The following is a 14,018-nucleotide window of genomic DNA, read 5'->3' as shown; positions in this document are numbered from 1 at the left end:
GTGATAAGAACAAAAATCGAGCATTGATGCCAAGATGATTGCGTAGAGTGAAACAGTAAGAACAATTGCTCAGCAAATTATTGGATGTTCCAGAAGATTAATAACATACAGAAATAACTGTTGTAAATATGATTTAATTGAGGGATCTTTTTTAGCGCACAAACACACACACACACAATCCTTCCATCTGAGATCGATGGGGAAGAGTGTATCTAAGATCAAATAATTCACATAAATTACCCCATCAACAAGCAAGTAATCGTGAGGTTTTTGCTTTCCTCCCAACAAGCGCGCACATTTTTCCTGTACTCCAATCCCAACTTCTTCATCCATCATACCTAATGCAATAATTAATGATCGGAAAACACTTTGAAATACCCTGAGTAATACAATTAATGTAATCTGTTATTAGCTAAATTGCCCACTGATCGCGCCTGATCGTATCTCGGAGTTTGACTCCTGCGTTGAAAATTCCTGATTTTCGATCGCAGCGGCAAACGGAACGCATTTAGACGAAACAGCGATAATTGATTTGACTTTAGATTATGTGACGATCATATCGCTGAGATTTAGCTCTAAAACTGGATTTTAACTCTCTTAATGTCTCAAATTGCCAGCATGAAGCCGACAAACGTCCGTCAATTTTTCAATTTAGTCAGCATTTTTGCCAATTCCAGCCGCAATTACGTTTATAGAGTTCTAATTAGTGTGATATCGTTGGAATGCGTGACACTTAGAAACCAAGCACTCTCGATCAGTACAGCCTAAAAGCAGGAAATGTGCGCTAAATGTACTGGTTTTCGCGGAAACGCAATTTAGTCGGGAATTCAAGGAGGACATATCGATAGCTCACCTGTCGATCATGTAGGGACCATTGCGATACAGACGATCCCGCGCTCGCCCTCGAACATCTGTCGAATGGTAGTTGTTGGGACGTCTGATATACTGATCGGGATCCGTGGTGCCTCTCGAGCTGCGCTCGTAGAAGGAGTTCCTCTCGAAGCCGGACGCATGATCGTCCGGCACACCACCAGCAGTGGCGCCACTTCCGCCACCACCACAGCCACCGTGACTATTACTGGAGGGAAATCGTGATGCCACCGAAGTGGATCCGGTGGAATACTGTTGCTGTGCAGCAGTGGGCGATGTTGCCGACGCACCGCCCGCACCGCCACAATTTGATGCTACACTACTACCACATATTGAACTAGATGATGAACATGAAAGGGGTGAACTACCGCCACTGCTCAACACCGCCGCTGACGGTATCGACGATGGCTCATAGTACTCGGTGGTTAATATACGATCGTCAAACTTATGCTCGGCCGTGTGGGCCTTCGAGGCGCTCTTGATGTCCATGAAGGCAACAGTCGCACACACACTACCACTATTAGCACTATTAACACTACTTTTGCTATTACTTGATGAATTACTACAACTGTTCGTGGGAATTTGAGACAATTCCGACTGCTTTCCACTGCCACCAGACGCTTGGCAACCTCCACCATGTTGCTGCTGCGCCGCCGACAGTCCACCACTTCCGGACGATGCTCCACTGCCCGACACTCCTCCGGTTGTTGTTTGACAACTATCACCAGTGTTACAGTTACTACTACTATTACTACCACTATTTGTTGATCCACCAGCCGCTGATGCGACTCCACATTGTGGGGATCCGCCACTCTGCTCATCAACATTTGTGTCACCACTTTCTTTGCCACTCGACGCACTTGGCACACCTGACAATGACGACGAGGCGGCGGCTGAGGCGGTGGCGGAGGACGACGAACTTCCGGCCACTGATGACGCTGAAGGTGTGAGAATTTTGACACTTTGAACTCGGCCATATCTGCAATGACAGAGAAAGAAGCTGCGCATTAGTATCTCATCAGCCACACACAACATTACAACGACAATCGCACATCCTTCCCAAGCACTCCATCAGTGAATTTCTCCAATGACTATCAAAAGCTCAAACTTCGCTCCACTAAATTGACTGAAAATCATGCGGCTTCCTCGCATCATCGTAATTATCGGGTTTCAATGGAATTTCAAAAGAGATCTCCACCTGAATTTCGGTTGATTGAGACGAAAGATGGAAAATTTCAATCACCATCGACCATCCTCTCGAAATCCGTCCAATTAAAAAGATCTTGTGATGGTGAAAGAAAAAAACGAGCTGAGAATCTGAACATCATCAGAGATGGATTTCTATAAATAATGGAGGTATGCACATATATATATTTTCACATCAATAAATTGATTGCAGTGAAAGAAAGTACTTCTAGGGTTGTCTGAACAGTGTCAATGGCATTACGAGAATTATTTATGAAATAAATTCTCAGAGTTTAATTTATTTGCTGCACTGAAATTAAATCTTTTGCCTAGGCATGAGTAGAGTCATGAATAGTGTCTCTCCCTCTCTTTCAGTTGAAAAAAGTAATACAACACACATATCTTAACTCTATAATCGGCCATATTCATTGAATGTGATGATTGTAAAAACAAGATAAACGAGCTTAAGAGACTATTAATCGGTCAAGTACAATTCTGTCCCATACAGATTCTCTCTCAGTGTCTCTGACTGCTGAGAAAACTTTATACATCTCTAACATGTTCCACTGTCAGGGAATATTGTGATGATCATATTTCACAGTCTTGGCAATCATTCACAAAAGGATTTCCTTCAATGCTAATCACGCAGGATTCTTCTCAGATGAAACACACAAACGGTCTCTCTTGTATGAATTCATTGATTTTCCTCAGCTCTAATCTTCATTCACTGGCAGCGAGAGACAGAGAGCGTATTATCAAAGATGTCAGAGGCTTTCATCTAATTTGTCGTCTTGACTTAATCCCAAGTGAATTGAGTGAATTCCCCTATAAGATTTCCTCTGACCTGTAACCCCCCTTTGTAACACGCTCTGTCGTGATTGATCCTCGCGCATGAAATTATTAAATGACTCTGTGCTGATTTTTCTTCAGCGCAGGCACGCAATTTTGTCTTTAACTGTAAAGTGTTGTTCTCAAGATATTTTACAATAATGTGACATGAAAATTTACTCCCCACTTCAATTCAATCAAGCCAAGCAACAATTTGACCTAATGACAGACTCATGGACTTATTGTATAAGTTTTTCATGGGTGTCAGGGGGAAAGAGGAGTAGTCCAAAGTGACTCAAAATAGTCATACAATTGCTGAATTAGACAAATGTATGTCTTGCCATTTGCTCACCGTCTCTCTCTTTCTCTCTCGCGCGCGCTACTCCTCTTCTAAAGCCACAAAGCAATGTAGGCAACCTTAAAAAATTGTGTGTAAATTATGAACCAATGGAGAGCGATTGAGGTAAATAAACTAAATGAAGGTGAACATGTGCGTTTTACAAAGCGGCACACAGGTGCAATTATTATTAACAATCTTTCATACAAATACGTCAATATGGACACCAATGATCCCACAGAGAATTGCCAATGGGAGAGGAATATTACACGTTAAATCTATTCCACATTAATATTAATACATTGTGGCGATTAAAGGTAATACCGAAATCTACATATTCAATGTGTTCAGGTGAGACGAGAGGCAGAAAGGTCTCCAAAGGAGCATCATGTTATATTTTTCAAGCAATATACACGAGAAATAAACATACATTTAATCTAAATCTGCCAAATTCTCACACACCAATAATCCATTCACCATAATCGCTCACGCAAAGGAATAACAAATTTTCGTGTGAAGAAAAAACCAAACTTAATGTCAAACATGACTTTATTCATCGCGTCCAAAAACTCTCCAATCAATAAATGTCAGTTTCATTTTAATTGACTCAATAAACACAGGAGAGAAAGAAAAGAATAATATATTGAGGCAGTACTTGCTAAAAATTCAGAAATTCATCGCTAATTTATGCCTTTCAGCACACACTCATCTCTTCGACAATATGAATATTCATTGGGTGTGATGGTATATTTTTAAATAACTCCCTAAAGGGATACACACTCTATAGATCTAATCAAAATATTCACGAAAATGCTCCGGTTTATATGTTGAATTATTCAGCAAAAGAGGTCCACACACAACATCAACAATTCACCACACTTTAGCCATTTTCTCACGGCAGTTTTAGGATGAATAGAAGCACCGCAAATAAAATATATTTCGCCTTTTCTTCACATGCAATCCAATTAAAGGAGATCACCCAATAAACTGAAAAATGATAAAATTCACTGATCGACCGAACCATAAAAGTCGCTAAACCTGAACTTTTTTTTTCTCTTTTAAATGCATATTTAATTCCAACTAATAAACACACTTTTAATTATATATACCCCACATTTATATTTTATAAAAGCAGATATATATGAAATTGATGAGCACACCTCTAAATTTGAGAAAGATTAAATTTTATTTTCCTATGGTTTTCTCCAAAACTCCGCAAAAAAACACGATTAGAATTATCTTCATAAATAAATTGTCAATAGGAAGACATCCTCCTCTCTCATCACCAAATTTCTCTCTCGCTATTTATGTGACAATCCAATTTGGAAAACAGAGCATCATCCTCTCTTATCACACTCTGTCCAATTTTATTGTATACTCCACTGTCTCTATTCTATACACATTATGCTCACCACGATATTGTCATTCGAGGCAATATAGACATGCGATAGAAAATTAATTTACTGTCCAATAAACTCTCATTTTTTTTTCTTACTCCAATCGTTCCAGTTGCCCTCGTAGTTTTGCTCTTAGGAGAGATTATCTCAAATAGCAATTTACCAGTAATTTTAAATGCAATTACTTTAATTGCAATAACATTTTTTCTTGCCTTAAAGTTGCCTTATATTCCCTCTTCTCGCCATGTATGCTTCCCTCTCTGCTCAACAACTATACATTTATTTATATATTATTTTCCACGATATTGATTGCGGTGTTTGTCTATATAGTGTGTTTGTTGTGCTGCCATTTTATATACATAGCAGTGTGTGTCTGGAAAACTTTGTTGTTAAAATTTATTTCCTACCCACCATCCCGCACCTTCATCAACAGTGGCCCCGGCGAAGAGTAAAAATCGATGGCGGAGAGAGCATTTGAGAATAAATTCACGTATTTTTCTGGGGAGGAAAATTTCACCCTGTTTTTATTTCCACAACTCTCCCCCCTTCCTCTTTTTTCCCCTTAGGACACATCATTCCCAGGTCACACCCAACCCCACTTCCCCCCTCTTTGACCCCCTCGAGCAGTTCAACAATTTTCTTGTGGTATTTTTCAACTCTCTTGAATATTTTTCCCACCGCGGGAGAAAAATAAAATTGTTCACGAGGTGTGAGGGTGAAATTCTCTCTATATACCAACAGCGGGAGGTGAGAAAAACATGGCTGGGGATGGAAAATATTCTGTGAAGAACAGTGAAAAACACGTCGTATATGGAAAATTGAATTAGAGAAAATATCTCGAGGGGTTTCAAACCTACGATGGGAGTGATATCTACACCTCTCGTAGTCGATTGATTGGAAAATTCCACTGAAAATACCCGTGGTTCTATTGATTTTCCACTTAAACAATATACATATAATATGTACGACTCTCCCAAAAATAATCTGTTTACTACAGTCCTTAATCCTCTTTCGCTCTCTCTCTTTCCCTCTTTCTCACTCAGTGCAGAAAATCCCTTCCTGAGTTGATTAAAAAAGATTTCCCATCCGAAATACAGGGACAACAGCGAATTTGGCAAATGGATGAAAAATCTTCCACCCTCTCGCTTTTCTCAACTCTTTGCACAAATCCCATGCGAAAAGCTTCCACACTGGCAATTGTTATGTGAGTGCCATGGAGAATTTGTGAGCACTTTAATGATCCTAGAGCCGTCCCGGGGATCAAAATCTTCAACATTTTCCCACGAATTCATCTTCCCTCTGTGTACATTTTCTATTTTCTCACACTTTTCACATCGCAGCTCCTTCACATTTCTCATGCCACCTTTTGCCATTCTCAGCATAGCCTAGGCCAGCCTCCTGGGAAAACACTTGAGCGACATACATTTAGTTGGGATGGATTTTTCCCTCCTCCAGCTAGGCTCGGAGAGAAAAGCCCCCAGAGAATGGAAGTACGGTTGAAAGACTGCGAGGAAGTGGCGCGCAAGAGTGGGGGATAATCACCAAAGTTCTGCCAAAGGAAGACATTTCCCATGGGGAGAATGGGAGCTCTGCTCGCACTGCCTTAATTGGGGGGTGGAAAAAACAAGTTGACGCACATTTTTCGAGGTTTGAGAGAAAGGTGGACGATTAGAGAGATGTGCGGCATTGTCAGGAAGATGGAGAATCAGAACCACCCCTGGCGGAGCTTTAAAGCTCATCCTCCTCCCTGTAAGGTCGTTACATGAGTCACACACCAAAAGTTCTCGACCCGGGAAATGCTGCCAGAGGCTGTGTGCCTGTGTGTGTGTGTGAATGTGTGTCTTGCATACTGTCCTCTCTTTCGCCCTTCAATGCGACTCTGAGCTTCAGTATTTTCTGTAATTTCACCCCCCGAAAAAAGTGGCATCCACCCTTTGGTATCTCTCATTTGCTCTCTCACTCTTCCCAGGGCACCCTTTCCCACAACATAATCACTCCCCAGCACTAGCTGTGCGAAGGGAAAATGGGCGCATGCGATTCACCATCCGGAGGAAAACCCATTGAAAAGCTGCACGAAGGGTGAGGGCTGAGATGAGCGAAAGAATGTATATAGGGAAAAATCATACTCCTCTTCTGCTCTGCGCCACCAGGAAAATGTTTCATTCCTCTCTCACACACACACACACACACACGATCTCCCAGGATTTTTCGCCATTTCCCACTCTTCTCTATATACAGTAGATCAAGTGTACGACACATAGGAGGGAATTTACTTGGAAAACAATGTGCGGAATTTTAGACATGTAACATCTCCTCTTCTCATTCTCTCATCAAGCATATTCCCACATAAAATAGACTATCAGAATTTAACAGTGAAGCGCAAGGAGTGAAGAATCAGCAATGCTACACACCAACCACTTTTTTCGCATTGTCAAAAATTGCCATCCTCCTCTCGAGATGGAAATTGTTCGCTTGTGTGGTTAGGAAGAGAGGAAAACTACTATCAAACTACTATGTATATGCAATGTACTTTGGGCCAAAATGCTGAAAAGCAGACAGAATCCGCCAGAGAAATCAATAAAGTCCTGCTCTCAAATGTTCGCCAGTCGTAAAAGCATCGGTTGAAATGGCATGTGAAGGAGGACGATAATTTAATTTTCAGTAATATTTATCAAATTAAACTCCTCATGTTTGCGCTCTGCGTGTGACCAAAATTTAGGTCTCTCCATTGCCCATTTCTCATTCCACACACTCGCTATGTACCCATGTTTTCCACTGCGACATCCACAACCCCTTCGCAGCCCTTGCAAATACACAGCGCCCCATCTCTCTCCCCATTACACTACATAAAACGTTTTTGGTACGTACAACTCTCCAGTTTCGCTCCAAATATCGATTTTTCCCACCCATTTTTACATCATTCCCAACATTTTTACACACATGAACGCCCAATTTTTGTATAGCACCGCCGAGACGCATAGTGGATGTATTATTTCACACACAAAATTGTATCTATGAAAAATACTGCAGGGATGGTGCTATTTACAGAAAAAAGCCAACATATATCAAATAGATTTTATTGCAGTAACCAAAAGTATTTTTTTCATCATTCATATTGGGAGAGGGAAACACATTTTCATCACTGATTTTGCCTAATTTTTGCTCATCTCTCTGTCCTTCACAGGAAACATGTATAAAACATCTCGCAATTCATTTTTCCGAGAAATGAATTTATCTCATTTATGTCTACACAACTTTTTTCATAATTTGACTGACACTCCAGGATAAAAACTCTCTGTGAATAGAACTTTCCTGCAAAACTACCCTCGCTCTTCTCTTGCTGCTACTCTTGGTTGTTGCCATAAAAAAGAATCGTCAGAGCTTTAATTTTAATTTTCCCTCCATTCCACCTATACATAATCCTTCTATCGCCATGTTTTCAGAGTTTAAATTCTGCATCTGTGAAAAATTGATGATGTCGCCAATTAGAGGACCTAAAATTCCTCTCCCGATCAATCTGTCTCTAAGTCCATTGAAAATTCTACTGATATTCCCTCGTCTCTGCTGAATATTTCACTATTTTTGCCATTCCATCTCTCACAATGCCAAAAACTATTCGCTGCACAGCATTATAATGTTTTATTAATATCATTTCGATCTCTGCCCATCTAGAGAGAGAGAGAGTGAATAAAATATTCTCTCGCCAAATTAGATGCCGAATGCTGACTCTGGGATAACATTCTGCCGACAACTTCGCACAATGTGAGGGAAAATATTTATTTTTATTGAGATGGAAAACAAGAAAACACATTTTCCGCCTTCCCTCCACTGTACTTATAGACAATGTCAAAAAACTTTTCTTATCTCTTGAGCATAAGATGAGGGAATATTAGTGAGCATGAGAATCATAACACTTCTCTCTTCTGCAATATAATAAAATAATAAAACACAACCTCCAAATGAAATAAACAGCAACGAGGGAATTCAAGCGCTTCGAGACATCATCTTCATCGTCAAAACCACATGCGCTACAGTGAATAAAACAAATGACATATTTTTGTAAATTTTACGATGAGAATCTCTTGTATGAATTATTTATTAAAATTCATATTTCATCATTTATGTGAGAAAAGAGAGACACAACTGCCAAGATATATGAAACGGCCTCTGTTGATACATAAATCTTCTTCTAATCCATGAATTCTTTTCAGCAAAAATATTCTGATTAGCGGACCAAGAAATGAATCTCAACACTAAGATAGTCCATAAATCGTCAGCTAGTACTAAATAAACTCATGTGAGCGGAGTTTTAGGCAAAAACATAACATGCCCAATTTTATGGGTTGGGCCGCAACTTTAACATCAGCCACACCGAAAGGAGTTCACACAACTTTCTGTGTGTAGTCAAAGAAATAACAATTCTAAAGTGCATCGCACTTTAAAAAAATATTTTCATGTGAGAATTATGCACCAACTCGAGAATTAAATGGAAATTCCCCACGAAAAGCCAACTAGAAAATGCTAGTCATCAGCAGCCTGTTTTTTTTTCTCCTCCTTCTAGCTATGAAAAAAGATTTTAATTATAATTACAATAACAGTGGAAAGGGAGGGAGAGAAAATTCCACACAGTGTAGAAAAAGAATATTTTTCCATCTTCAATTAAAAAATCTCATGAGAAAATCAAGAAATTTCCCTCCACCGCTCAAGTCAACAATTGTTGTGGAAGATAATCGGGAAAAAATTCTCCATTTTCAATGAAATGAACATTTTCGAATTAAAATTTTCTCTCACTAGCGTGACACGGTGGCAAGAGGCGACACAGAGGCAGAACGAAAGAGAGAAAATAGCGAGTGTGACTCATGAAGTATCTCTACAGTTTTCGATATATTGAGAGGTTTAATATTTGAGCATATTATTTTATTTATACATTAATTCTTGGGCTTTTTGTCATGGTAAATTGAGTGCCTGACCTGGTGACATGAATTTATAATTTTCACTCTGTAAGAAATTTCAAACACTACAGAAGAGAGCGCGTTACTTTTTCCCCTGTACAACTTCAGATGCAATTTACATGATCTTTTAGCGAGATTGTAATTGAGAGTGAGAAAAAGATGCACTGTATGAAGAAAACGATGGATAATTCCTCAATTTCTTCCATTCCACGATGGCAACAATGGCAAAAACCCATCCTCACCATCATCCAAAGTGTTGTGATTTGCAGTCAGTGTCAATATATAATTTTGTACTCAATTATTCCCTCATATTATTTCTCATTTATTCCCCAGCAATTATTCCACTCCTGATTGCTCTTCTTTGACTTGTGCCCATGCCTTCCTCGACCTCTTCAGAGCAACTACTCAGAATCTAGCAAAAAAAATGAAGTGGAAGACACGGCAAAAAATAAAATCGTTTAATATTCATAAATTGTATGTAATAATTTTAGTTATTATTGAGTCGTGTGCTTCTTTTTTACTTCAAGTTTCCGAGCCTCTCACTCTTTCCTCCTCAAACACACTCTCTTCTACGCTACTTCTGCACCTTCTTCTCTCTCTCTCGCACTCCTTGCTATACCTTCTTCAGCCACCTAGCCGTGTGTTCAATGTCCAAAGAGAAAAGAGTTCATTGATCTCTTGTGCTTTCATGTATACATATCCACATATTTCATGTATATAACATAAGAAAACACTGTAGGCAATAGCAAGAAATAGAGAAAAAATTATATAAATACACTATCTACATAGATATTGCCAACATTCGACTCTCGCTATATACATACTCCTTTAAAATGTTGTAAAACGCCACTGTCCCCATCTCACTCCCTCGTGCTGCTGTTTTTTTTTCTTCTCTCTCCTAACAGCCTTTATAGTATTTCACCTATTTGTAAATTCACCGACACACAGTCAAACAATTTCTCACAAATTAATTGTGAAACATCCATTAAGTGAAAAAGTGGAGAGCGTTCCGAGAAATGGCAAATTCAGCTCACGAGATTATTCGTGATTGGCGATGGAATACACTGGCGCGATGGGTCACTCGTGAGGTCAAACAAATGTCGCGGCTGGGTGACAAAATAAATGGATCAATTTATGGCTCTTAATCCTCAACTCACACTCGCACTGACACTGCCTCTCGCTGTCTCTCCATGAGTGCACCTCGGAAAGGCATCTCAGTGAAATCCACCCACGAATGTCACAACAAACTAAACAAGTCTAATTAATGCTGAGAGAAAAATTGACACGAAAACCACCACGAAGCACGACTGTGGGTGACAAGGAGTGTTGAGCAATAATTCAACATGCTGGAACATTAGGCAGACACAGAAAGGTTGCCTGAAGAATTGCAAAAGGCATTTCAAGAGAAATGAGCACTTCAACCCTTGCGCATCATATTCAGGAAACATCCATTACCACTCTAATTACAAATGAGCCTTAAACCACAAGTGTGTGTCAGTCGTGATGGTTAAAGCACAACCAATAGACAAACAGTGTCACAAAACCGCCCATTCGTGCCGACAAAAGACAGTCTCCAAGGAGTTTTGCTGCACAAAAGAATATACAAATGAGATGAGAAATATCAATTCCCACTACACATAGCACACGAATTAATTCACGGAAAAAAGCACTCTTTCTCAAGGGAGACGGAGAAAAATTCACGTGAAAAATGGGTGGAGATTTTGATTTAGGTGCAGTACATACATTATCATATTTCCAATTTGCATATTTCATTTCTTCCCCCCACAAAGTGGAGTGTGAATACAAAAAAGGCAGCATTTCTATACAATCTCTCACCCAAGTATTTTCCATAGCGCAAAGGAAGACCTAAAACAGTTCTACTTTTTCGCCTCGTGGAAAATATCAGGGGAATTTCCTTAGAAAAACACCACTGTCGTGTGTGTGTGTCATTATAAATAAAGTCATTGTGTCATTAATTACAAATTAGACGGGTTCTAAAAAAAAGATGTCACACACTTGAATAAACCACCGATAAACAACTTTTGGGTATGAAAAAAAAACTGACAGTCTCATGTTTTCAAGGTAATTTATGTGTGGATTGTGATAAAAAATCGTCTTAATTGCATCATAATTCCAGACTTTGTTTACAAAAGTAACTCAGCCTTTTCTTTCTCTCTCTCTCTCTCCCTCGTCCATTTTTAGCAATTTATTTGTCCATTTCTTCATGAATTTTCACCGTGATACATTTTTGTTACCCTTTGTTGTCGCCTCTTCTAATCTGTCATTCGCATTACTCTTTTGTCAACTTATCTACACACATAATTACTCTATCTTTAGTATGAAAAAAAAATCTCTTTCGTGACCATACAAGCGTATTTATATTGACTAATCAGAGGGAGAAAAAAATATAGAGAGAGAGAAATACCCACAAAATTAATGTATCTCATGTCGCCAAACAATTACAAAGAATTCTCAGCAAATTTATAACTATTCTTTTTTCACTTATTTACTTTATATTTTGATGGCGAGAATGTGAGACTTAATTATGAATTGTTGAGAAAATTATTGTGTAAAAATAGAATTGAGTAAATACACTTGATTGTATTAGAATTAGATGAAAAATTCTTCTACGTCTCATTCAACTTTCTCACATTTGACTCAATGGCAAATGCGGTGATTCGTTCTTGGGCTCTCTGGCTTGAGTGCTTCCCATAAAAATTTCATCATATCACAAATTGTGTGCAATTCGCTTGCCTATCCATACATTTTCAGGCCATAAGGTGTGCGATTAGAGCGGCGAGGCGAAATGCACACACATCGCATTTTACAACTCATCCACGTCATTTTCCATCACGACGCTCTCAGTCAGAGTGTATTAGAGAAAATTCTTCATACGCCAAGAAGATAATCACCTTTTCGCATATATATAGTGTGAAATGAGCGACACAGCGTGGCATACATATAGCGAAATGTGTTTTACTCGTGGCTGCAATCAAATTTATTATTTTACTTCTTAACTCCTTTATTGGTGGTGTACAGAGAAAATCACGAATAAAATGGTTTCAGGGAGAGAGAAAAAAGCGCCCCAAACGACACAGTATCAATTTTCTCTCAATTTGCATCATTCAGTGAGTGAGAGCGAGATGGGATGGCACGTATTTTAAAGAGCGACTCCAGTGCTTTTGTGAGGAACGGCGAAAGAAGAAAAAAATACACACCACCTACATCCATATAAAACATTCTCACAAAACACATACACACAGACAGACTTTCTTCTTCCTCTGCCATCATCAAATTGCGCAGCATTTTCACATTGCACATGTACTATGGGCGAGAGAAACTATACACAAATTCTATTCTTTTAGCGAAAAAAACACACACAGAAAGACAGCAGTGGGGGGTGGATGGAGGGGAAGGGAATAGAGAGAAAATACAACTGCTCATCCGTCCCTCTCACATTAACTGCAAACCATACTGCCATCTCTCTCGTGCACTTGCTGTGGGAATCCAAAGTAATGATGTAAGTCGCGTGTGCAAGAGAGACAGCACATGCTGTTACATTGTGTGTCTGAGCGCGACGGAAGATACTGTCAGTGGATCAACAGAAAATGGATGCCACCCAAAAATGTATCGCTCCCGCCGCCCCACCATCTCTCCCCTCTCTCCCTCATGTCTCTCTAAACATATCTTCTTACCGTTTCGCACTCTCCGCCGCCGTCCCGCGATCTAAAATGGGTTTCTTCAGCTCCCCCCCACCCGCCACATCTCTTCATCCAAACACTCCATCCCCCACTCTCTGCGCTTCAACTACGTCGCTTCGTCATCTCCCGCGTCGCGCGCCCCACTCGCCCCCTCGGCGCTCCCAAGCATGCATTCATCTTTCTCAATCGCACATCACTTCGCTGTGAATTTATGTTGCCACACAGTCTCTCTCTCTCTCTCTCTCTCGCTCGCTCGCTCGCTCTCTCTGTTATTCTCGCACTCGCGAATGCCCCCCACTCATCCACCCATCTCGCTCGCACCAACACGTCGGCTCTCCACACCTCTCGCTCTGGCTATCTAGTACATAGCGCCGCACTGACACACTGCATACATGCGTGGTATATATAGTCAAAGTGATTTCATGATCCGGCAGCCATCATCATATGACTTGCGCAGTTGCGCCGCAGAACAGTTTCAGCCGCAGTCGATGTCGTTGCTGTGAGCTACGTTGAGCACAAAATCTGCGACCATTTCTTTTTTTGCACCCAACCATTCGCCATGGAGTATCCAATTTTAGAGGGATTTCACAGCCCCAATCTCCAAGCCGTACTGGCGGAAAAAACCACCCCACCATCGCCCAACCCCAACAGTCAAATTGTAGTCATCCACCCTCCCTCGAATCTCAGCCACACGCCTCTCAAACGTATCCCAAGTCCACTCTTCCTCCATCTTCTCGCCAACTCTCAT

General features: G+C 40.2%; 2 protein-coding genes across 3 annotated transcripts in view; both read right to left on the bottom strand.

Annotated features, from left to right (window-relative positions):
* The window catches only part of LOC132261774 (protein split ends), a 17,509-nt gene extending 16,427 nt beyond the window's left edge, over positions 1-1,082 (bottom strand). For both annotated transcript variants that reach the window (XM_059760740.1, XM_059760741.1), the window contains exon 1: positions 854-1,082. In XM_059760740.1, the coding sequence (XP_059616723.1) occupies positions 854-864 (11 nt within the window). In that variant the 5' untranslated portion in view covers positions 865-1,082. The remainder of the gene's footprint in view (positions 1-853) is intronic.
* LOC132261529 (uncharacterized transmembrane protein DDB_G0289901-like) lies at positions 1,076-14,018 on the bottom strand. Its single transcript, XM_059760376.1, has 3 exons — positions 13,882-14,018; positions 1,170-1,849; positions 1,076-1,128 (listed from the first exon to the last, which is right to left on the bottom strand). Exons 1-3 carry the CDS (start codon positions 14,016-14,018, stop codon positions 1,076-1,078), a joined length of 870 nt encoding a protein of 289 aa, XP_059616359.1.

This window comes from Phlebotomus argentipes, unplaced genomic scaffold (genome assembly GCF_947086385.1).
Source record: "Phlebotomus argentipes unplaced genomic scaffold, Phlebotomus argentipes genome assembly contig_15, whole genome shotgun sequence".
NCBI lineage: Eukaryota > Metazoa > Arthropoda > Insecta > Diptera > Psychodidae > Phlebotomus > Phlebotomus argentipes.
Note: the sequence above shows the minus strand (reverse complement) of the source record. Positions and strands in the feature narration are given on the sequence as shown.

Excerpts from the sequence above, each read along its gene's own strand:
- LOC132261529 (XM_059760376.1), bottom strand. The coding sequence starts at position 14,018 with ATGAGAGTTGGCGAGAAGATGGAGGAAGAGTGGACTTGGGATACGTTT. Across the intron at positions 1,850-13,881 it reads TGGGGTGGTTTTTTCCGCCA|ATATGGCCGAGTTCAAAGTG; the intron begins GTACGGCTTGGA and ends CTGTCATTGCAG. Across the intron at positions 1,129-1,169 it reads TGTAGCATCAAATTGTGGCG|CAACAGTATTCCACCGGATC; the intron begins GTGCGGGCGGTG and ends ACTGCTGCACAG.